General features: G+C 42.3%; 2 protein-coding genes across 11 annotated transcripts in view; both read right to left on the reverse strand.

Moving 5' to 3' along the window:
* The window catches only part of ALG1L1P (Putative glycosyltransferase ALG1-like), a 62,465-nt gene extending 50,800 nt beyond the window's left edge, over positions 1-11,665 (reverse strand). The window contains exon 1 of the mRNA XM_063704123.1: positions 6,565-11,665. The gene's annotated coding sequence lies outside the window, so the exon portion shown is untranslated. The remainder of the gene's footprint in view (positions 1-6,564) is intronic.
* A 12,452-nt stretch (positions 11,666-24,117) lies between these two features.
* SLC41A3 (solute carrier family 41 member 3) overlaps positions 24,118-26,029 on the reverse strand; it is a 77,297-nt gene continuing 75,385 nt past the window's right edge. For all 10 annotated transcript variants that reach the window (XM_019023659.4, XM_019023658.4, XM_019023657.4 and 7 more), the window contains one exon: positions 24,118-24,986. In XM_019023659.4, coding sequence (XP_018879204.4) covers positions 24,777-24,986 — 210 coding nt within the window. In that variant the 3' untranslated portion in view covers positions 24,118-24,776. The remainder of the gene's footprint in view (positions 24,987-26,029) is intronic.

The raw sequence follows: 26,029 nt of genomic DNA on the forward strand, positions 1-26,029 counted from the left end.
TGCTAAACATGGCAACATTCCAGGAACCATGCTGGCTTCTGAGCAGATACAAATACTATCTGAATTCTGCCTTCAAGGAGCTCACAGTCTAACATAAGAAAAGACATGAACATACATTACTTTCATGCAAATGGCCTTGAGAAGAACTAACAGTATTCCAGAAAGTGTCAATGTCAACGGATTTTTCTGAAACCATATACAGATGTCATAGAACCCACTAGAGAAAATCCCCTACATGAGCCTAAGACCTTCTGACAAGGTCTTAAAGATTTTCCTTTCTCGAAAGAAACAGATGAGATTAACAGACTGTGATTATGGTTCTTAATGTCAGGTGTGCCAAGGTCGCTGGGTCAGTCCCTTGTATTTGTAATACTATCCCCTCTTAAAAGTTGCTTTTGCTCAAAAATCATGTTATGTTACATGCATATGTCTCTCTACATCAATTGAGGAGAAATCTGTCTATTAGTGTCTAAAGGTAAGAGGAGATTGTGATTGGATGTTACCATGGTCCTTGATTTCTGACTCGAGTGAAACAATAAAAGAGACTGAAACAAATTCTTCCCCCACAGCACTGGGCTGCACCTGCAGGGGATGGGCAACAACTAATCCTACCTGCTGTCTGCCTTCCTAGCCAAAGTGGCCCCGCATTTCTTTATTTTTTAAATTATACTTTAAGTTCTAGGGTACATGTGTACAATGTGCAGGTTTGTTACATATGTATACATGTGAGTGGCCCCTCATTTCTATCTGCTCTGGAACCTAAGGCTGTTTGAGAAGTCTGAAGCACTACAGGTGAAACCTGACACTGTAGTTAATCAGGATTAGAGAACGAGTGAAATCCTTTAACCTGCCTCAGATTCTTGGTGTCTCTCAGTTTCTCTTTCACTGTGGCCAAAGAACTGAAATATGGTCTTGTCTGCAAATAGGGAATAAAGGGGGACAGAAGAGACAGCTCCAGTTTGAAAGACCTTAAAATAACAAATTAGGTTCATAAACATAACAAAAGCAAGAGTCCCTTGTACATTTGGGAAAACAGGTTGAAATCAGAAACTTAGTCTTGGTAGCCTTGAACATAATCCCTCAAGAGTGAGGCTAATGAAATTCCAACGACCCAAGTGTATACTAGACACAGACATGAAGTTATTGGTGCTGTAGCTATCCGTGCTTACTGAGACTAAGCACAATTGGCAATACCATTGTTCACTGCCAATTGCTCATCTTTTGAGCCACCACTTGGTGTGCACCATCTTCCTCCTCTCCTGCCCTGGCTCACTGGGGCAATGCTTGCTCTAAGCTATTGATATTGCTATGCCACAGCTGCTCACTAGGGACACAGTATCTACAGCACATCTGCCAAATCAACCTGCTTCTGCAGTCACCCCAAGGATGGAAAACAGCTTTGTGCTTTGCCCTCTACCTGGGCTATGCTGTATTAACAATATTATAAATACTGTATTAATGATAATACCCAACATTTATTAAGCACTTACCATGTGTAAGCCACTGTGTACACGGCTTTATACATTCTCAAATTTTTCCCTACAATATGACCTTATGAAGTCAGTGTCATTATCTCTAAGAAACAATCTTAGATAAATTAAGTTGTTCAATGTCATTAGTGAGAAAGAATTTGAATCCAGATCTGTCTGACTCCTAACCTATGATGCCTTGTATATATCCCTCAGTGCCTGTCTAGGTATGGGATTCCTCCCACCCCCAGCCTGAAATAATCCCTGAGACAGAGATTTACATGCAAATAGTTTATTTAAGAGGCGATCCCAGAAACAGGGAATAGGGATAGGAAAAGTAAGATATTATAGTGATGGGAAGAAAGCTAATAAATGGTGTGTTATCCAGCCAGTTACCCCTGTACTCCAATACTGCTGGGGAACTCTGGGAGACAGCATAGAACACATCTCAGAGTTATGCCAATCGAAGGGTGAGGAAGCTCTTCATCCATCACTGGATAATCCCCACCTATCGTTGACTGAGGGCTTCTTCCAGGTGAATTAATGTTCTGCCTTTCCAGCTTGCCTCAGCTTGCTTCTTTTGCTCCAGGAAAAAGGCTCTCGGCCAGGAAGTCATAGATGATCACAATAAGAAGCCACCTGCATCTGCTACACTGCCTTACAGATATTTTAATACAACAAAGTTTTAATATTTTTTAATCACTATTAATGTTTCTTTCTTTGGGTCATGCAGAAGTCTTCAGGGTCTGCAGGGCAATGTGACTGTCATTGTGCTGTATTAAAATTCACAACTGACCCACAAACATGACACATTGTCCCCAACCATTTCTTCCTTGTGATGGGATCATTCCAAAGGGGGTCCCTTGATTCTTGCTGCCAACAGATCCTTGTCAGACCCATCCCACTGGCTTTCCTATCATAATCAGCAATATCTATACAGTCCTAGCATGACCCCAGTTAAACTGTCAAACGAAGGCCCTTGTAACATATGGTTTGTATTTCTCCTTTAAAAAAATTTTCAGGAAGCAATAAAATCAGGATTTTATAAAGCAAAAACAGTGGGCTCTTTCTTTCCTAAATTAAGCTATTTTGATTAAAGTGAAGACTGCAGATATATAAGCTTCAGTGGGAAATGCAAAGATTATGGCCCAATTCCATTTTCTCTATGCTCCATGCCCTTCCTCTCCTTGATGCTATTCCATCAGGGACCTACCATCCCTAGTTAACCAACTACTTCCAGGATCACCAGGGCCCTGCAACAGAAGGAGCTGGACACCCCAATGTGGAAGGCTGGTTTTGAATTAGGTTAGAATAGGAATCTTAACCTGAAATCCTTGGAGAGGCTCCTGAGTGCCTCTGATAACATTATATATGTAACCATGTTTCCAAAATGTGCTCATTAGCATTTTTCTGAAGAAAAAATTATAAGGCTTTGAGCAATTTCTCAAAGTTGTATATTATCTCAAAAGGCCAAGAACCTTTGGGTTCAAAATAGCCCCAGAGAGCACTAAATGGCTTGAGGAAAGACAACAGCACAGTCTCTCAGATCTTTCCAAGCAGAACTGAGCTCACACTCCCAACATGTGACTTTTTATCCATAGCCTCTTACTTTTTGAATCTTAGATCCTGGCAATAAATCTGTGTTTTTAGTTTAGATCTTCATATACTTTCAACTTTGGTCATTTCCTATAAACTGGAACATGGTCAAACCTGAACAGAGACTTTCACGCTTCAGAGGTGAGCCAATTGGCAAAGTAATTGGTTCAATGTGCTGAATTATGAAAGACTGGATAGACAAGCAGAGTTGTGTATCCATGATACTAGAAGGACTAAACCTCCGGACCAAGCTCAAAGGGCTAGTCCTGGATAATCCCGAGCCTCGGACATTCAAGTAGCTGTCAGCCCCAATGCATCAAAGCAGTCCAAACAATGGTTGATTCATTGGTTTATTCAACAAATAATTCAGAAATTCCTACAAGTGCAAGGATTGTGCTAGGCACTGGGGATACTGCTCTGAACAAGGTGAGGTCCCTGCTTTCATAGAGATTAAATTCTACTTAGGAAGACAGACATTACATAACTAAACACAAGTTTATAATTGTGAGAAACGATGCTACTACATAGTAGCATGGGGCACACAGCTAGTTTGCAGGGGCAGGATAGAGAGGCTTTCTTGAGGAAGTGATTTGAGAGCAAGTTCGGAAGCCACAGGCAACTCAGAAAGGTGTATTTGCAGCCCACACATCTTTGCCACGCTCCAGACTCAACTATACAGTAGCTAACTTGACATCTTTTCTTGGATGATGCCAAAGTACTCCCTAATTTAACAAATCCAAAAATGACTTTCCTGGTTTGCATTTTTTTCATAATAAAATGTTGGAGAGAAATGAGTTCATAAGCTTCCTTACTAAATGTGGATCTCTCCCACCATCTGCCAAGATACAAAACCCAGAAACCAGGGTCAACAAATACCTCCCCCTGCCTTACTTTCCAACTCTATCACCAAGTCCTCTCCATTTTACCTCCTATGCATCTCTCAAATATGTCCTCTTCACCTTCCCTCACCACCACCTCCCTTAGGTCCCCTCATCCCCTCCCAGCAACCAATACATTTCATCTGGACTTTCTATCAATCTGGTCCTCAAAGGGAACAGAAAACAATCTAGAGTTTTGAAGATAATTAAAAGTTTTACAGAATGGACAAGGAAAACAACAAGGGGGTTGAGGCACTCAGGGACTAGCAAACCGTTATCATCCCTAAGACTGAAGAGACAAAGAGAAGGACATGTTATTACAGTGTGAGAAGACTGGAGCTCCAGGGGCTCCCCTGATGATGCAGAGGGCCAGTGCATCAGCCAAATGGTGCTGAGATAGCAGGAATATCCCATTCTCTCCCTCTTCTATTGACTAAATAGAACCTGAAGCTGGAGGGCACGTCTGACTGATGTTGGTCCAAGGGGAGGACAGAGAATGGATGCAGGAGGAGAGAACTTGCTCACACCCATACTTGCCTTTCCCTCAAGCATCCTCTATGCTAGTGATCAGCAAACTTCTGTAAAGGCACAGATAGTAAATATCTTAGGCTTGGCTGGCTAGATGGTCTCTATCACAAATACTCAACTTTGGCAGTTGTAGCACAGATAATGTGTAAACACATTAGTGTGACTGTGTTCCAATAAAACTTTATAACACTGAGATGATTTTCAGGTAACTTTTCACATCACAAAATATTATTCCTTTGACTTAAAAAAAACTACTTGAAAATGTGAAAACTGTTCTCAGGCTGTATCCAAGAATGGCAGACTGAATTTAGCCAGGGACTGTAGATTTCAGATTCCTGCTCTACACTACAGCCATGGATCTTTGTAAAACCCCAGTCAGTTCACTGTGCCCCCTGCTTGAACTTTTACATATTCCCAATGGCCTTAGGATAATAAGCCAAATCATGTAGCCTATGAGGACTGTATAGTCTGGCCCTACATACATTTCCATCCCCACTGTCTATACTTCAGCAGCAAGAGCCTCTTTGGGTTTCTCTTTCTCAGCATCATGCTGTCTCCACATCTTTAGAATACTCTGCTCTCCACTCTCTAGTTCATTTGCAGATCCCAGCTCACTGCAACATTATTTATAATAGCAAATAACAAAATGAAAAGTGGGGTGGGGGCATAACATTCCCAACACTAGGGAAATGAATCATGGAACACCAGGCAGCCATTTTATAACTGTAGATTAATGAGAAACAATGTTGATTAGATATTAAGAGAAAACACTCATGTTACAGTAATACCTATTATTTCATATTGTTGTAATACATTTATACATATATACATAGGTGGAAAAAATCTTGAAGGGAATGCACCAAGCTGTTCAGAGTGATAACTCATGGGTAATTGGGTTATGGGTGGTCTTTTCCTTTTTGCTTATCTATATTTTCTAAAATAAACATGTATTAAGAAAAGTCAACATGAATTTTTAAAAATCAACTTAACTAAAAAAAAAACCCCTTAATTTCAGGTGAATATGTTAGAAAGTTATGAAGTTACGTGAGGGCTGGGGAAGGAAAGGAGAGGTTTTCACAGTTTGATCTAATTCAAAACTAAATCTGTGAAATACTCAAGTTTCCTAAAATCACTCAGGATAAGTGTGTGATATATTGGTGGACATATTTTAGTTCCTGGGCTTTGACATTAATTGTAACAGACTTTTAAAGGGTAGCTCTTTTCTCCATTAAAAAGAAATGAGGCTGGGAATGGTGGCTTACGCCTGTAATCCCAGCACTTTGGGAGGCCAAAGTGGGCAGATCACCTGAGGTCAGGAGTTCGAGACCAGCCTGGCCAACATGGTGAAACCCCGTCTCTACTAAAAATACAAAAATTAGCCGCCTGTGGTGGAGCGCCATCTGTAATTCCAGCTCCTCAGGAGGCTGAGGCAGGAGAATCCCGCTGGAAACCGGGAGGCGAAGGTTGCAGTGAGCTGCGATGGCACCACAGCACTCCAGCCTGGGCGACAGTTGAAATGGAATCAACTGAGTTCTCTCTCTTCAACTTGATTTAAATAATCAACCCAAAACCCAATTCCTAAACCCCAAAACCAATGACTACAATCCTCATTAAAATGAGTGCACATGCCAATACTAAGAATGTTGTGTCATTCTTCATCAAAAGTAATTACCTCAACACAAGAGGAGACAAGTACGCATGGAAGTAAACCCCAAATCCCAACTATCGAGCATCGTTCTGAGATCAGTGGCCACAGGCAATAATTCTGAAATTGGCATCACATCTACGCAAGATAACAACCCGGAGGTCTTATTTTTATAGAACATCAAGAACAAAATCATCCAAAAGGCACACGACGCCAAACTAAAAATAAAGAGCGAAAATCCAAAAAGTTGCGCGCAATTCCTTCTGAAACCTCTCCGCCTCCTACTCCTGACCCTTCCTCTGGCGCTGGCGGGTCCTCGTCCCTAACCCCCACCGCAAGCCCTGGAACAGCCTCTTAACCCTTTTCTCGGCGGCTCCGCCCCGGCCCCGCCCCAGCCATGCCTCGCCCCCGCCCCGTTTGCCGTCTATTGGCTTCTCCCACCCCCTACCAGAGGGTGACGAGACGGGAAGCCGGGAAGCTGGGAGGGATCTACTGTGCACGTCCAAGGCGCTGGGCCTAGAGCAGGAGAAAGGGCTTGGAGGTGCGTCGGAGACTATGAAGTGCGGCCTTCGGCGTGATCCTTTCCGGAAGCGGAAGCTCGGGGGGCGTGCCAAGAAGGTCCGGGAGCCCACGGCGGTTAATTGTTTTTACTGTGAGGCTTCACTTACCTCGGTCTGGGCTTCTCTGAGGCTGCGAGAGATGGTCATGTCCGGATCTCGACTGGGCCGGGTGAGGGCTGAGGACCTGAGGAGTCCACTGTGGGGATGGAGAGGGACAGGGGGGTTTTCGGGCCAGAAACTTGTAAAACTCTGCTCGAAAAAAAGAGACCGTGCGGCGACATTTAAGTGCTGGGACAGAGGTGCAGGAAACACCTAATCTTACCTTCGTAACACAGCCGCTTGGTCTCTAGATATGTTTCTGTTTAAATCGTCGTAGCCCTCTAGAGCGCCGGCTTTCGGGTCAGGCCCGGGTTCAAGTCCCAGCCTTCGCCGCTGGGTCCAGTGACTTAAGCTCTCCTAGCTTCAGTTATTTGCACATTGGGATTCCACTACTTTTTACTTCTCGGAACTTACTATTCCTAAGCTGCAAAATAGGCAGAAACAAGCATAAAATTCTGTCTCAAAGAATTGGGAAGGTTAAATGAGAGAACCCGGTAAAAACATCCATCACACAATTGGCGTAGACATGCAACAGAATTTAGTTCCCTTGAAAACACGTAGTTTGCCACCGTCTTAATGATAACAGCAGCTGACATTTAGATAGGACTTATGTGGCAGATACTACTCTAAGTGCTTTTATGTATTACATAGAATAACCCATTTCGTAGTCGCAATATCCTTATGAGGTAGGTACCATTATCCGTCTTTTACACATGAGGAAATTGAGGGCTGGAGGGTTCAAATAACTTCCTAACGGTTACACAGCTGTGGAATCAAGATTCAGACTCACAAAGCTGATGCCAGAGTCCATTCTTCTTTTAGACATTTTACCTAGTAGATGTATGACTTTGAACAAACCACTTTTCTGAAATTTAGGTTCCTACCTCACAGAAATAATAACAGGGTATGGATTAAGTGGAAATGAAAGACCTTAGTACACTCTAAGTCATTCTACAAGGGCAGTATTATCTTGTACTTCTTGGTAGGAGATATGACTACTAAGAAATGCTTATATGATTCTCAAATAGCAAAATTAAAAGTTTAATGATAATAACCCCATAGAAGTAAGTGTAAAATAAAGCAAACTGATTCTCCTGTATTGTGATCAGGACACTCCTTTTGGAGGGCAGCTTTGCAGTTTGTATCAAGAGTTATTAAATTGCCAATAACCTTTCACCAAATAATTTTCCTTTTAATCCTAAATATGAGAAGGCTATTTTCAAGAGGTAGAAAGGTTTATTCCAGGTTTTTTTAATTATGAAAAATATGAAACAAACCAAGACCATATTATATTATTTCCACTGAAAGAAATATTATACAACCATTAAACATTTTTGAGTATTAATATGAAAAAGATTTAAAAGTAGAAAACACAAGATTCAAAATTGCAAATATCTAGTTAATATGACTAAGTAAAAAAAGCATATGAAAAAAGATTGGAAGCCCCAATAGCAAAGAACACATCTAGTACCTAGATCTTGGTTTCCAAGTACCACTGTCCACTCAGGAGTCATGGTGTCTTGGAGAAATGACCAACTCCAGGGCTGAGCAGGGGTAATATAACAAGAGCATGGATACATCAAACTAAAAAGCTTCTGCACAGCACGGGAAATGATTAATGGAGTGAAAAGGCAATCTACAGAATGGGAGAAATCCAAGCCATGTATCTGATAAATAATTAATATCCAAAATACATATAAGGAATTTCTGTAATTCAAAAGCAGAACAACACATGACCTGGTTAAAAAATGAAAAAAGGATTTGAATAGACATTTTTCCAAAGAAGACGTACAGAGGACCAACAGGTATATAAAAAGATGCTCAACATCACTAATCATCAAGGAAATGCAAATTAAAACCACAATGAGCTATCACCTAACACCTGTTAGGATGACTTATTGAAAAAACAAAAACAAGTATTGGCAAGGATTTGGAAGAATTGGAACCCTTGTACACTGTCAGTGGGAATGTAAAATGGTATAGCCACTATGGAAAACAATATGGAGATTCCTCACCAAATTAAAAATAGAACTATATCACCCAGCAATTCTACTTCTGGGCATTTATCCAAAAGAATTGACATCAGGATATAGAAGAGATATTTGCACTCTTGTGTTCATTGCAGCACTATTCACAATAGCCAAGATGTAGGAACAACGTAAATGTCTATCTACAGATGAATATATAAAATATGGTATATACATACAATGGACTATTATTCAACCTTTAAAAAGAAGGAAATAGCTGTCATATGCAATAACAGAGATGAACCTTGAAGAGATTATGCTAAGTGAAATAAGCTAGTCACCGAAGGACAAATACTGCATGATTTTACTTATAAAAAGTATCTAAAATAGTTAAAACTCATAGAAACAGAATAGAATGGTGGTTGCTAGGGGCTGTCAGAAGAGAGAGATGGCGTTGCTATTCAGCGAGTATAAAGTTACATTTATGTGAGATGAAGAAATTCTTGAGATCTGCTGTACAATATCATGTCTATAGTTAATACTACATTTTGTTGAGAAGGTAGATCTCATTTTAAATACCCTTGTGGCAATTATTAAAAAAAAAAAAAAGATGAACTGGCAGCACCTTGTTGTAGAAAGTAAGGAATGGCTCAAAAAGTGATGGGGGCATGTTAAAATGATACAGGAGTCAACTTCAAGGGGCTCCCAGTGACCAAATTTGAGACAATTTGAGCATCAAAATAAAGTGATAATAAGGGATCATAACCCACTGAAGAAAATAGGAATCAGTGAGTCCCCACTAACAAGGAAGAAAGAAAAAGTGCTTCCCTAAAGTTGAATGCCAACTAATAAATGTAGAAGGAATTACATAGTTAGAAAATCACCATTTGTCAAACAATTGATTCAGCCAAGAATCATCAATGGATGCTAAAACTATGGGGTGAAAGTTTGATGATTGGGATATCTATATAGTCTCAAAGTGTCTCTTCACAAAATGCTTAACAACTACAAAGATAAAAGTAGAAACTACAATAAAAAACCTGGCAGACGCCATCTTAGGTAATAAAGTTTACATCATCAATAATGGGACAAACTGACATGTGTCTATTTATTGTATTGAGAAGAACATACCTCTTTTGTGGATTCCTGCCAAAAATGCATGACCTGTGTCTAATCATAGGTAAACATCAGACAAATCTAAATGTCCAGAGGGACACTGTACAAAATAACTGGCTTAGTCTCTTTAAATATGTCAAGGTTATAACAGACAATGAATGACAGCCTGAGGAACTGTTATAGATTAAAGGAGACTAAAGAGCTATGACAATTTAATGCAACATGTGATCCTGGATTTGGCGTGAACCAGGGGGATTCTTTTTTTTTTTTTTTTTTTGGTAAAGGACAGTATTGGGATAATTGGCAACATGCGAATAAGGTCTAAACATTAGATCATAATTCTGTATCAATGTTAATTTCCTGGTTTTGATAATTATACTGTGGTTATATTAGAGAATGGCCTTGTTTTTAGGAACTATTTAGGCATAAAGGAGTAGTATATCTGCAACTTAACTCTAATGGTTCAGGCAAAAAGTAATGCTGTGTATATATATTGAGAGAGAACATGGAAAATGGAAAGTGTCAAGGGTCACGGAATCTGAGTGAAGCATATATAGGACTTCTTTGTTCTATTATTTCATAGTAGAAACTACAAAAAAAAGGGAGAGGAATTGTTCCAATATGATAGCTACTGTCTCAAGGTGCTTTTATCATGGGTAATTTTCTTTACCAGATTTCCTATAATATAGCCTTGTGTATATTTTTTTGAGAAACGCCATATATAATCTTATAGTTATGCCAGACATGTACCTTAGACAGTGTACTTTAAAAAAATTTTTTTTCAGCCGGGTGCGGTGGCTCATGCCTGTAATCCCAGCAACTTTGGAAGGTTGAGGCAGGCGGATCACTTGAGGTCGGGAGTTCAAAACCAGCCTGGCCAACATGGAGAAATCCTGACTCTACTAAAAAATACAAAATTAGCCAGGCAAGGTGGCGCACGCCTGTAATCCCAGCTACTCGGGAGGCTGAGGTAGGAGAATTGCTTGAACCCAGGAGGTGGAGGTTGCGGTGAGCTGAGATTGCGCCATTGCACTCTAGCCTGGGCAAAATAAAGAGCGAAACTCTGTCTCAAAAAAAAAATTTTTTTTTGAAAGAATAATTGTGGTAGTTGTTTTTGGACTCGATCCAGGGTGTAGTATTATAGTGTCATGGCTTGGATTTTTTATTATAATTCCAGCGAGGACATTGACATAGATATACCAAAGGGAAGGACCCTGAGAGTGTGATGCAGAGACCAGTGGTGTGATGTTACACAAGGTCTTATTTCCTACATTGTTGGTTCTCACTGCTGGCTTCATGACCCTCCATCATAATCCAAGTTATCTCAAGAAGTATAACTCTTATCAACCCAATTTTTAAAAAATATATTCTCAGTGACATTCTTAGAAGGATGGAGCACATATTCAAGCATGTAATAGAATATATAACTTCAGAAAGTTTGGTAGTTACTGTTCAAAGCTATCTTGAGATGAAATATGTAAATATGTCAAGAGAAATTATAAAAGAAACTGCCAAAAGTGACTATATCTGGAGGGTGGAACTAGGGGGAATCAGGGACTTTAACTCATGTTTATTTAAAATTATTTTGAATAGAGATTATATTTATCTGATATAAAGTTATTAAGATATAAAATAGTATACTATGGAAAGTGTCCCTTCTTGCTCTGTCCCCCAGATACTCAGTTTCTCTCCCCAGAGGCAACCGTGATTAACTGTTTCTGGCATAACTCCCAAGATATTGGATGCAGGTAAAAACAAATGCCTATTTTTTCCTGTTTTTCTACACAAAAGGTAATGCATTATGTCACTTTTAAAACAAAAAAAAATTAAGAAAACAACAGTGCTATGTAAGTCTAAAGAGAAAGATTAAGACAATGAGATGTAGATAAAGAGAAAGGTAGAGTTTTTATTTGCTGGTCTAATCAGGCATTCTAAAGAATGTACATAAAAGGAACCAGAGTTAAGAACTCTGTTCTGTATCTTGAATTAACTTGTATGTTTCAAAGAATTTGGGACTATAGAACATGTTTAGGGGATTAATATAGTCTGAACTAAGTGTAGTAGTTACTTCTGGTATAAAATATCTCAATTTCTTTTTCACCTTAAGTAGACTTAAGGTGACACCTTAAGTAGACACATATTAAGCAAATATGTATTGTTTGCTTGACATTTTACATAAAATAAATATAATATATGAATTAAATTCTAATTGTGGATTTTTAGGATGTGTCATATTAATTAAAACAGTGAATAATATGGTACATACATACAATGGAGTATTATTTGGCCTCAAAAAGGAAGAAACATTTTGACACATGCTACAATATAGATGAAGCTTGAAGACATTATGCTAAGTGAAATAAGCCAGTCACAAAAGGACAAATATTGTATTATTCCATTTATATAAAGTTTCTAGAGTAGTCAAATTCATAGAAACTAGGATGGTAGTTGTTAGGGTCAGGGAGAAGAGGGGATGGAAAGGTATTGTTTGATTGGTACAGAGTTTCAGTTTGAGAAGATGAATAAAAGAAAAAAATGACATCGGACTGCTGGCAAGATGGCTGAATAGGAACAGCTCCAGTCTGCAGCTCCCAGCGAGATCAATGCAGAAGGTGGATGATGTCTGCATTTCCAACTGAGGTACCTGGTTCATCTCATTGGGACTGGTTGGACAGTGGGTGCAGCCCACGGAGGGCAAGCCAAAGCAGGGTGTGGTGTTGCTTCACCCTGGAAGTGCCAGGGGTCGGGGAATTTTCTCCCCTACCGAAGGGAAGCTGTAAGGGACTGAACCTGAGGAACTGTGCACTCTGGCCCAGATACTGCACTTTTCCTAATGGTCTTCGCAACCTGCAGACCAAGAGATTCCCTCCAGTGCCTACCCCACCAGGGCCCTGGGTTTCAAGCACAAAACTGGGTGGCCGTTTAGGCAGACACCGAAATAGCTGCACAAGGTTTTTTGTTTGTTTGTTTGTTTTTTCCCATACCCCAGTGGTGCCTGGAATGCCAGTGAGACAGTGAGACAAAACCATTCACTCCCCTGGAAAGGGTGCTGAAGCCAGGGAGCCAAGTGGTCTGGCTCAGTGGTCCCATCCCTATGGAGCCCAGCAAACTAAGATCCACTGGCTTGAAATTCTCGCTGCCAGCACAGCAGCAGTCAGAGATCAACCTGGGACACTTGAACTTGGTGTGGGGAGGGGCATCCGCCATTGCTGAGGCTTGAGTAGGCGGTTTTACCCTCACAGTGTAAACAAAGCCACTGGGAAGTTCAAACTGGGCAGAGCCCACTGCAGCTGAGCAAGGCTGCTGTGGCCAGACTGCCAGATTTGCCCTCTCTGGGCAGGGCATCTCTGAAAAAAAGGCAGCAGCCCCAGTCAGGGACTTTTAGACAAAACTCCCATCTCCCTGGGCCAGAGCACCTGGGGAAAGGAGTGCCTGTAGGCACAGTTTCAGTTTGAGAAGATGAATAACAAACAGGAAGAGCACGTCCACTCAGAGATCCCATCCAAAGGTCACCAACATCAAGGATCAAAGGTAGATAAATCCACAAAGATGGGGAGAAATCAGTGCAAAAAGGCTGAAAATACCAAAAACCAGAATGCCTCTTCCCCTCCAAAGGATCACAACTTCTCACCAGCAAGGGAACAAAACTGGATGGAGAATGAGTTTGACAAACTGACAGAAGTAGGCTTCAGAAGGTGGGTAATAACAAATTCCTGCGAGCTAAAGGACCATGTTCTAACCCAATGCAAGGAAGCTAAGAACCTTGAAAAAAGGTTAGACAAGTTGCTAACTAGAATAACCAGTTTAGAGAAGAACATAAGCGACCGGATGGAGCTGAAAAACACAGCACAAGAACTTCCTGAAGCATACACAAGTGTCAATAGCCGAATCAATCAAGTGGAAGAAAGGATATCAGAGATTGAAGATCAACTTAATGAAATAAAGTGAGAAGACAAGATTAGAGAAAAAAGAATAAAGAGGCACAAACAAAGCCTCCAAGAAATATGGGACTATGTGAAAAGACCAAATCTATGTTTGATTGATCTACCTGAAAGTGACAGGGAGAATGGAACCAAGCTGGAAAACACTCTTCAGGATATTATCCAGGAGAACTTCCCCAACCTAGCAAGACAGGCCAACATTCAATTTCAGGAAATAGAGAGAACACCACAAAGATACTCCTTGAGAAGAGCAACCCAAGACACATAATTGTCAGATTCACCAAGGTTGAAATGAAGGAAAAAATATTAAGGGCAGCCAGAGAGAAAGGTCAGGTTACCCACAAAGGGAAGCCCATCAGACCAACAGTGGATCTCTCTGCAGGAACCCTACAAGCCAGAAGAGAGTGGGGGCCAATGTTCAACATTCTTAAAGAATTTTCAACCCAGAATTTCATATCCAGCCAAACTAAGCTTCATAAATGTAGAAGAAATAAAATTGTTTACAGACAAGCAAATGCTGAGAGATTTTGTCACCACCAGGCCTGCCCTACAAGAGCTCCTGAAGGGAGCACTAAACATGGTAAGGAACAACAGGTACCAGTCACTGTAAAAACATACCAAATTGTAAAGACCATCGACACTATGAAGAAACTGTATTAACTAATAATGGACAAAATAACCAGCTAGCATCATAATGACAGGATCAAATTCGCACATGACAATATTAACCTTAAATGTAAATGGACTAAATGCCCCAGTTAAAAGACACAGACTGGCAAATTGGATAAACAGTCAAGACCCATCGGTGTGTTGTATTCAGGAGACCCATCTCACATGCAAAGACACACATAGGCTCAAAATAAAGGGATGGAGGAATCTTTACCAAGCAAATGGAAAGAAAAAAAAAAAAAACGGGTTGCAATCATAGTCTCTGATAAAACAGACTTTAAACCAGCAAAGATCAAAAAAGACAAAGAAGGGCATTACATAATGATAAGGGGATCAATGCAACAAGAAGAGCTAACTATCCTAAATATATATGCACCCAGTACAGGAGCACAAGATTCATAAAGCAAATTCTTAGAGACCTACAAAGAGACTTAGACTCCCACACAATAATAGTGGGAGACTTTAACACCCCACTGTCAATATTAGATCAATGAGATGGAAAATTAACAAGGATATTCAGGACTTGAACTCAGCTCTGGAACAAGCATACCTAATAGACATCTACAGAACTCTCCATCCCAAGTCAGCAGAATATACATTCTTCTCAGCACCACATCACACTAATTCTAAAATTGACCACATAATTGGAAGTAAAACACTCCTCAGCAAATGCAAAAGAATGGAAATCATAACAGTCTCTCAGACCACAGTGCAATCAAATTAGAACTCAGGATTAAGAAACTCACTCAAAATCACACAACTGCATGGAAACTGAACAACCTGCTCCTGAATGACTGCTAGGAAATAATGAAATTAAGGCGGAAATAAATTAGTTCTTTGAAACCACTGAGAACAAAGTCACAACATACCAGAATCTCTGAGACACAGCTAAGGCAGTGTTTAAAGGGAAATTTATAGCACTAAATGCCCACAAGAGAAAGCAGGAAAGATCTAAAATCGACACTCTAACATCACAATTAAAAGAGCTAGAGGAACAAGAGCAAACAAATTCAAAAGCTAGCAGAAGACAAGAAATAACTAAGATCAGAGCAGAATTGAAGGAGATAGAGATACAAAAAACCCTTTAAAAAATGAATCCAGGAGCTGTTTTTTTTTGAAAAAATCAACAAAATAGACTGGTAGCCAATTAATAGAGAAGAAAAGAGGGAAGAATCAAATAGACACAATAAAAAATGATAAAGGGGATATCACCACTGATCCCACAGAAATACAAACTAGCATCAGAGAATATTATAAACACCTCTATGCAAATAAACTAGAAAGTCTAGAGGAAATGGATAAATTCCTGGACACATACACCCTCCCAAGACTAAACCAGGAAGAAGTTGAATCCCTGCATAGACCAATAACACATTTTTATGTTATTATTTAATAGCCTACCAACCAAAAAAAAGCCCAGGATCAGACAGATTCACAGCTGATTTCTACCACAGGCACAAAGAGGAGCTGGCACCATTTCTTCTGAAACTATTTCAAACAATAGAAAATGAGGGACTCCTCCCTAACTCATTTTATAAGGCCAGCATCATCCTGATACCAAAACCTGGCAGAGACACACAAAAAAAAAATTTCAGGCCAATATCCCTGATGAATATCAATGCGAAAATCCTCAATAAAATACTGGCAAACTGAATCCAGCAGCACATCAAAAAACTTATCCACTACTATCAAGTTGGCTTCATCTTTGGGATGCAAGCGTGGTTCAACATATGCAAATCAATAAATGTAATCCATCACATAAAAGAACCAATGACAAAAACCACATGATTATCTCAATAGATGCAGAAAAGGCCTTCGATAAAATTCAACACCCCTTCATGCTAAAAACTCAATAAACTAGGTATTGATGGGGAATGTATCTCAAAATAATGAGAGCTATTTATGACAAACCCACAGCCAATATCATACTGAATGGGCAAAAGCTGGAAGCATTCCCTTTGAAAACTGGCACAAGACAAGGATGCCCTCTCTCACCACTCCTATTCAACATAGTATTGGAAGTTCTGGCCAGGGCAATCAAGGAAGAGAAAGAAATAAAGTGTATTCAAATAGAAAGAGAGGATGTCAAGTTTTCTGTTTGCAGATGACATGATTATATATTTAGAAAACCCCATTGTCTCAGCCCAAAATCTCCTTAAGCTGATAAGCAACTTCAGCAAAGTCTCAGGATACAAAATCAATGTGCAAAAATCAAAAGCATTCCTATACACCAATAAGAGACAAACAGAGAGCCAAATCATGAATGAACTCCCATTCACGACTGCTACAAAGAGAATAAAATACCTAGGAATACAACTTACAAGGGCTGTGAAGGACTTCTTCAAGGAGAACTACAAACCACTGCTCAAAGAAATAAGAGAGGACACAAATGGAAGAACATTCCATGCTCATGGATAGACAGAATCAATATTGTGAAAATGGCCATAGTGCCCAAAGTAATTTATAGATTCAACACTCTCCTCATCAAGCAACCATTGACTTTCTTCACAGAATTAGAAAAAACGTCTTTAAATTTCATATGGAATCAAAAAACAGCCCGTATAGCCAAGACAATCCTAAGCAAAAAGAACAAAGCTGGAGGCATCATGCTACCTGACTTCAAACTATACCACAAGGCTACAGTAACCAAAACAGCATGGTACTGGTACTAAAACAGATACATAGACCAATGGAACAGAACAGAGGCCTCAGAAATAATGCCACACGTCTACAACCATCTGATCTTTGACAACCCTGACAAAAGCAATGGGGAAAGGATACCCTATTTAATAAATGGTGTCAGGAAAACTGGCCAGCCATATGCAGAAAACTGAAACTGGACCCTTTCCTTACACCTTATACAAAAATTAACTCAAGATGGATTAAGACTTAAACCTAAGACCTAAAACCATAAAAACCCTAGAAGAAAACCTAGGCAATACCATTCAGGACACATGCATGGGCGAAGACTTCATGTCTAAAACACCAAAAGCAATGGCAACAAAAGCCAAAATAGACAAATGGGATCTAATTAAACTAAAGAGCTTCTGCACAGCAAAAGAAACTGTCATCAAAGTGAACAGGCAGCCTACAGAATGGGAGAAAGTTTTTGCAATCTGTCCATCTGACAAAGGGCTAATATCCAGAATGTACAAAGAACTTAGGCAAATTTACAAGAAAAAAAACAACCCCATCAAAAAGTGGGCAAAGGATATGAACAGACACTTCTCAAAAGAAGACATTTATGTGGCCAACAAACATATGAAAAAAAGGTCATCATCACTGGTCATTAGAGTAATGCAAATGAAAACCACAGTGAGATACCATTTCATGCCAGTTAAAATGGCGATCATTAAAAAGTCAGGAAACAACAGATGCTAGAGAGGATGTGGAGAAACAGGAATGCTTTTACACTGTTGGTGGGAGTATAAATTAGTTCAACCATTGTGGAAGACAGTGTGGCGATTCCTCAAGGATCTAGAACCAGAAATACCATTTGACCCAGCAATACCATTACTGGGTATATACCCAAAGGATTATAAATCATTCTACTATAAAGACACATGCACACATAATGTTTATTGCAGCACTGTTCACAATAGCAAAGACTTGGAACCAAGCCAGATGCCCATCAGTGATAGACTGGATAAAGAAAATGTGGCACATATACACCATGGAATACTGTGCAGCCATAAAAAAGGACGAGTTCATGTCCTTTGTGGGGACATGGATGAAGTTGGAAACCATCATTCTCAGCAAACACAAGAACAAAACCAAACACCACATGTTCTCACTCATAAGTGAGAGTTGAACAATGAGAACACATGGACAGAGGGAGGGGAATATCACACACCGGTGCCTGTCAGGGGTGGGGAGTTAGGGGAGGGATAGCATTAGGAGAAATACCTAATGTAGATGACGGGTTGATGAGTGCAGCAAACCACCATCACACATGTATACCTATGTAACAAACTGCACGTTCTGCACATGTATCCCAGAACTTAAAGTATAATAATAAAAAAGAAATTTCAACCCAGAATTTCATAGTCAGCCAAACTAAGCTTCATAAGCAAATGAGAAATAAGATCCTTTTCAGACAAGCAAATCCTGAGAGAATTTGTTACCACCAGACCTACCTTACAAGAGCTCCTGAAGGAAGCAGTAAATATGGAAAGGAATGACCATTACCAGCCACTACAAAACCACAGTGAAGTACATAGACCAATGACACTACAGAACAACCACATAAACAAGTCTGCAAAATGAGCAGCTAACATCATGATGACAGGATCTGTCAACTGATCTTTGACAACGTTGACAAGAACAAGCAATGGGGAAAGGACTCTACTTAATAAATGGTGCTGGTACAACTGGCTAGCCATATGCAGAAGATTGAAACTGGACCCTTTTCTTACACCATATACAAAAATCAATTGGAGATGGGGGTTGAAGGCTTAACTGTAGAACCTAAAACGATAAAACACTGGAAGATAACCTAGGACATACCATTCTGGGCATACGACCTGGCAAAGATTTTATGACAAAGATGCCAAAAGCAACTGCAACAAAAACAGCAGTTGACAAATGGGACCTAATCAAACTAAAGAGCTTCTGCACAGCAAAACAAACTATCAACAGAGTAAACAGAGAACCTTCAGAATGGAAGAAAATATTTGCAAAGTATACATTCCACAAAGGTCTAATATCTGGAATCTATAAGGAATTTAAATAAACAAATTGGCAAATGACATGAACAGATACTTGTCAGAAGATATACACGTGGTCAACAAGCATATGAAAAAATGCACATTACTAGTCATTAGAGAAATACGTATCAAAACCACAGTGAGATACCATCTCCCACTAGTCATAATGGCTATATATATTTTTTAAGACAGGATCTTGCTCTGTCACCCAGGCTGGAGTGCAGTGGCACACTCATGGCTCACTGCAGCCTCTACCTCCTGGGCTCAAGTGATTCTCCCACCTTAGCCTCCCTAGTAGCTGGGACTATGGGCATGCACCACCACCCCTTTGCAGGGATATGGATGAAGCTGGAAACCATCATTCTAAGCAAACTATCACAAGGACAGAAAACCAAACACCACACGTTCTCACTCACAGGTGGGAATTGAACAATGAGAACACTTGGACACAGGGCGGGGAACATCACACATGGGGACCTGTCATGGGGTAGGGGGCAGGGGGAGGGATAGCATTAGGAGAAATACCTAATGTAAATGACGAGTTAATGGGTGGAGCAAACAAACATGGCACATGTATACCTAAGTAACAAACCTGCACTTTGTGCACATGTACCCTAGAACTTAAAGTATAATAATAAAAAAAAATTAAACTCATTCAGCACCTTACAACTTTCATGCTTTGCACACTCACTGTGTCATTCAACAAATCCTGTCAAACTTACTAGGTGCTATTGAACCTCCACTCATGTACACTTACTGTGTAATCCAGCAGTCACTTTTTGCATATTTGTTCTCTCATCTAACTTTAACTTCTGTGACACCAAATTTTGTGTACTTGACAATCACTCTTTGTACACTCATTCTCCACCATCTAGATGACATTCCTTTCACATTTACTTGAACTTGGCCTTGATTTTTATTTCAATTTTGATTTTTATATGACATTGGTGTTGATCTTCCCTTTGATGCTGACTTTAAATTTTACCTTGACCTTGACTTGATCTCAACTCAAACAAAATCCTGTTTCCCACCTTATGTCTAGGCCATGTCTAGCACAAATTTGGAACTTGATCTTTAACTTGACACTAATCTTGACCTTGAGCTTTGCTGTAGTTCTAACACTCATCCTATTTTTGAACAATAACCAGATCATATACAGCACTAATTGCAAAATTGAATATAATCTTGACTTTGGCACTGATTTTGATCTTTTATTGACCAGTTAAGACTTTCTTCCTATCCTTTTATTATTACCATCTACCAGATGTAGCCTTATGTGCACACTTGAAGTTGACCGGTACCTTAAATTTCTCCTTGATTTTGATGAAAACCTTTAGACCACTTCACATGCAGAGCAAGTGTAGCTCTGATTTGAACTTGAACTTGATTTAGACCTTGGCCTTTGGCCTTAACCTTCATATTGCTCCTGACTGAAATTCAAGCTTGAAATTTCCTAGAACTTACCTTAACCTTTAACTTGACCTAGACCTTGAAACTGTGCTTGAATTTTACTTCCATTTTCACCTGGACACTAATTCAGATCTACTTCTCATTTAACATCCCTGTCACTTTAAGGCCCATATTCTCATGACTTTGAACTTGAACTCTGGCTGCAGCTCAGAAGATACAAAAGGGATGAGTAATGTAAAAATCTGGAACAATATTCTAATTCTGGGTAATTATCCTGCAAATCGTGCCAGATCATCATCTGGGTAAACGGGGTGCCCATAACCCAGAGGTCTCCTTTTTGGGGAAAGAGACAAAAGGAGCTAACTAGAGTCATATCCCATGCACCCAAATCTTAGCCACCTGTATATACCACAACTGTAGCCACCAGTTATCTGGGTGTGTTGGCAGCCTCGGGATTTTTTAGCTGTCCCTATCCCCTTGTTTCATTTTGATCCATGTCTTCTAATAACCTGGTTTGTCTCTTCTCACCTTCAGGCCATCAAAGTCCAAATGGTCATTCAAAGGGAGCCTCGGACTACGGCTCCATTTAACTGGGGACCCTAGATAGGCCTCTGAGAGAATCTCTGACTGCAACTTTTCCCAAAACAATGCCCTTTGTCAACATGAAGCAGTTAAGAATAGTCATTGTTCCTATCCTAATGGCAGATGTACCTCTTCAGAGGGGGGATTGATGGCAGAGGCGGCCCATCTGGAGCAGCGGATGTGAACATGCCAGCTGCAGTGGGGGAGACACAGCTGGGTTTGCATTCTCCACGGGGCCGGCAGGAGCCAGGAACAGGCGAGGGCCCCGTGCCCTACTTAATTGGTGGGACAAGAGCTCTGCGCTCCTGGGCACAGCTGCAGCCACCCAGCCGTGGCTCTGGACCCAGGCATCCCTGTGCTCTCAGGGCCCCAGAAGCCCCCCTGCCCCTGCAGGCTCAGAAGTGCCTGCTCCCACTCCCTGGCCTCTCCCTACTCCTGGCACCCACTATAATTTCAGAGCAAAGTGGAAGCCAAGCCCAGATGATACTGTCATAACCCGGCCGAATTTGTGTGCACTCAGGGTGGCACTGACATGCCAGCCCCACCACCGCCTCACCCCTCTCTGGGCTTTGGGTGCCAACTTTGGGTCCCCTCCTTTGGGAAGGAGGCTGGGAGGTGGTTAGGGGCAGCTTGGCACAGGCCTGCAGGTGCCCTTTGACACAAACAGCCTGGGCACCATACCATGGACAGCAGGTCGGTAGCAGGAGGCAGACAGGTTCCTGGGCAGAAAGGGGTGGGGTCTTGTTGAAACCCCCACTTCGATCCAGGAATGGCCTGAAGCCTGGGGACTGGGCTGCCAGTTCAGGGTGGAGTTGGCAGCCCGGAGTGAGAACTTATGGTGCTTTTTCCAGACCCACCCATGGCCACTCATGGACCAATCAGCATGCGCTTCCTCCCTTCTGTGCCCATTAAAAACCCTGGACTCAGGCAGACTCACACTTGTTGGGACGACCTGCCTGTGGAAAACAGCTACCCACTCCGGGTCTCCTGAGAGCTGTTTTGTCACTTGGTGAAGCTCCCCTCTGTCTTGCTCACCCTCCAGTTGTCTGTATACCTCATTCCTCCTGGAGGCAGGACAAGAACTCGGGACACGCTGAATGGCAAGACTCAAACAGCTGTAATACAAACAGGGCTGAAACATGCCCCCCACTTGCCATGTGGCAGGCGATGAGAAGGAGAGAAGAGCTGTAGCCCTTCTGGGAGCCCAGACCTTGGAGCTCCCCAGGCCAGAGCTGTGACACCCTCTTTGGGGCTCTGCGGTTCCTGGTGTCTCCAAGCTTCTGGGCACCACCATGTTCCCCTTGTCCAGATGTGGGTGACTGCAGTGGAAGCTGCTTGTGGTACATCTGATCCAGTTGCAGCCTTGCATGGAGCCGGCACCTGTGCCAGTGCCTGGAGCTGCCTGCCCTGCCACAGCAGCTGGGGTGCCTGGCTGTGTGCAGTGGTTGGACCTCATGCTCACTCGCTCACATACCCCTCATTACTCCATGCCTGGCTCACCCTTGGCAGGTGTGGGATCCCAGGCTGGTAGCGTGAGCTGAGCGCAGCCTGCCAGGCCGAGTGGACAGAACAAGCCCAGTGGGCCTGAGCAAAACTCAGGCAAAGGCACCACTGGCCACAGAGGTTTCTGGCTGGAAAAGCAACACCTCAAGGATCTTGTAACACTGTGTTGGTCAAACCTCTTTGGCACACACATCGCTTGGGTCTGAGCCCAAATGTCTGTTCAAATCGGTCCACCACTCACTAGCCATAGGGCTTTGGTAACGTTAAGAAGCCTCACAATGCTTCAGTCATCTACAAATGGGAGTGGTATGTACTGCATCACTTAATGTGAGGTTATCAGAGTTTACACATCAAATGTTTAGGATACAACCAGACACACAGAAGATGCTTGATAGATCTTAGCTCTCATTACATGCTTCAGTAGCATCACATGCTTGTCTTTTGCAAGACTTATCAGAGCTGGACTTTCAATACTTGTGTGATGTTGACTATCTCTCCTAGTAGGGACTTGAACCAGGGATGATGAGTGATTTGCCCACAAGTGTGTCCCCAGTATCTAGCCTGGAGCTTGGCATATAGTTGTGCTGAATATTCTCCAGTTGCCTCTCCAGATCTATCCCCAGCCTCCCCTGGCTCTGTGCCCCAGGAGGCTGAAACCTCTGCGGATCGTCAAGCGGCTCCCCAGTCATTGAACTTCTGGTTGGGTTTGGCCAATGGGAGACACTGGCAGGAGATAATAGGGTGGACAGAGAATGAGATTGGGATATTTATTTCCCTGGCTTTCTCTGCCAGGCCACAAGCTGATGTAGCTGTGTCTCTTTCTCAGAGATCCCCATGCATCTCAGGAAACCACAATCCCAACTATTCTCCAGGACAGGTGAATGTCTGGTAGTGCCTGGCCCCAGGATGCTTCACCCCTTCTTCTGGTCCCCATGCACCTATAAACTGTGCCTTCCTTAAAGTCTGCTCAATTATTCCAGTTAATGTACCATGTCTTTCCTTATAGAACATTAAAACAAGAGGTTCTATATCAACATTTGTTGAATACATGAATAGATGTCTGTTTTACCACATGAAGATAATAATCCTCAAGTCCAAGCATGGCTACAGTTGTCCTGATGAGTTAATAAGAGACAGGAAATGATCATACATTTTTTAAAGATGATGTTCTCGAGTAGTAGTTCTCAAACGTGGGTGTGCATGAGAAACCTGGAGGGCTTGTGGAACCCATATAGCTGGCTCTACTCCCAAGAAATGCTGATTTGGCTAGTCAGGCCAGGGGGTGAGGGATAATAATTTGCACTTCTAACAAGTTTCCTGGTGACACTGATGTTTCTAGGCTGAAGGCCACTTTGAGAAACACTGCACTAGAGAAATGCCAGATGCTTTTGTTATTTATAGACCCCAAGCCTCAGGGTTGCATTAACTATCTTTAAAGACATAAAGGGTCAAGTACAATATAATCTGTTTTATTTTACACTTCTCTGATTATTGAAATCTAAATAGAGGTTTTTGCTAACAAACAAAAAGGAAAATAAAAAGACAGCAAGGACACGATTAAATGTTGAATGCAGATGAAGGGTTGTACAAGGCCCCATCCTGGGGAGGCTGTACACCTTCTTGGCACAGCAGCAGTGTGGCCCACGGAGCTTGAACCTGGTGAAGACAGCAAGTAAGCCACAGCTCAAGAGTTCTGAGGCTTGGGAATAGAAAAGAGCTCCTTCCTGCTCCACCCCAATCTGGGTTGCATGGGCATGGAAAAGAGCAAACACACCCTGCAAAGCATACTGGACATGCCTCTTCTTTAGCTTCTCAGGCCAGAACACCCTCCTCTCCACAAACGTGTGCACACTTGCACGCTCATTAAGCATGTGCACACATCATATTCACACACTCAAGCCATGCTCTTGATTTCAGGGCTCTATTGCAGGCTCAGGTATCAACCCCAGAGCCGAGGTGTGTGAGAGCTACCTTAGCAGACTCACAAAAGGCTACTGCAGAGGCAGGGGTCAACCATCCCAAGGACCTGGCAAGGGAGAAACTGAATTCTGTATCCCACTGATGTGAGAGGAAATTCTAATGAGCAAATGGGACCAGCGGGGCCCAGTTAGGGAGGTCCAGATGCCAGTTCTGAGATGCCACCCAGCTCTGCTTTGCTCTTCAGTAGCCAGTCAGTGAAAAAGCAGAGTGCCAGGAGGCCAGTACCGAGCAGGTCACCCAGCCCTGTAAGGTAGGGGATGCAGTGGTTGTCAGGATCCAGGGCCTGGTGCCAAGTCAGCCGAACCATCACTTCTGCCAGGTACAGCAGGATTGTCACCTGTCAGAAGGGCAAAGAGACACAAAAGAAGACCAAGTCAGAAAGTCAAGTACCGGCAGGAAGCACTAGCTGAGGCTCAAGGAGAGATACCAAGGTGGACACGTCAACCCCAGCCAGCCTCCTTCATCCAGCTTCTCTTGGGGTCTGAAGCCCAGCTCTGAGCTCAAGCAGTGGCTAGAGAGGTGACCCTCATCTGTACTTACCTAGCCTCCCTCTGGTGGGCCCAGCTTCTGGCACCCTGAAGGGCCAATCAGACCCACTGCCACTCACCAGCTGGGGCTCTCTCTGCTGCGATAGGCTCCACTCATGGGACTTTGCCGAGATGTCCATTTGGGTTTGCCTGAGCCCTTCTCCCCTGGAGGTTAGGACAGTCAGCCCTTCCTGAAGGTGCCATGGGGTAGTCCACACAAGCCTGCTCAGGTCTCATGGCTCCTCAGTCCCTTGTCCAGGCTAACCCCAGCTCCTTCCTTCTCCCCAACTGGAGTCATAAGCTGCTGCTGCTCAGGACAACTTCTGGGATTTCCCTAATCCTACCCTTTAGGGTCAGGAACATACCACAATTACAAATGCCATAAACTCCGGGAGATGAGAAAGTGCCAGTACCAGCACCACACCCATAGAATTGCCCTCCAGTGCCCACGGTGCTCCCTGAAAAGGCCCCAGACCCACTGGGGACCATCAGCCCGCTGCAGTCTAGGCAGTGTGCTGAATACCTGCCCAACACAGGCACCAGCTTAATCTCCTTCACCATGCTTACTGCTGTCCAGCCCTGATCAATGTCTACGCATGCCTTGCAGCAGCAGCCCCTGCAGGGGTCTGGCCCTGCCCACCCACCGTTGGGGAGGCAGTGGATAGCTGAACCACTCCTCAGCCTGTTCCTTGGGAACATGCTTCATCCTCAGGGCTGCTCCTCTTATCCTGTGATGATGAATGTGCTGCGCGCAGTGTGTGGCATGTTGTGTGCCGTGTCTAGCATGCAGTACATAATGTGACGGGTGATGTGCAAGATGAAATGTGTAGTATGCAGTGCAGTACGTAGCGTA

The sequence above is a fragment of the Gorilla gorilla genome, chromosome 2, assembly GCF_029281585.2.
Source record: "Gorilla gorilla gorilla isolate KB3781 chromosome 2, NHGRI_mGorGor1-v2.1_pri, whole genome shotgun sequence".
In the NCBI taxonomy this organism is placed as follows: Eukaryota; Metazoa; Chordata; class Mammalia; order Primates; family Hominidae; genus Gorilla; species Gorilla gorilla.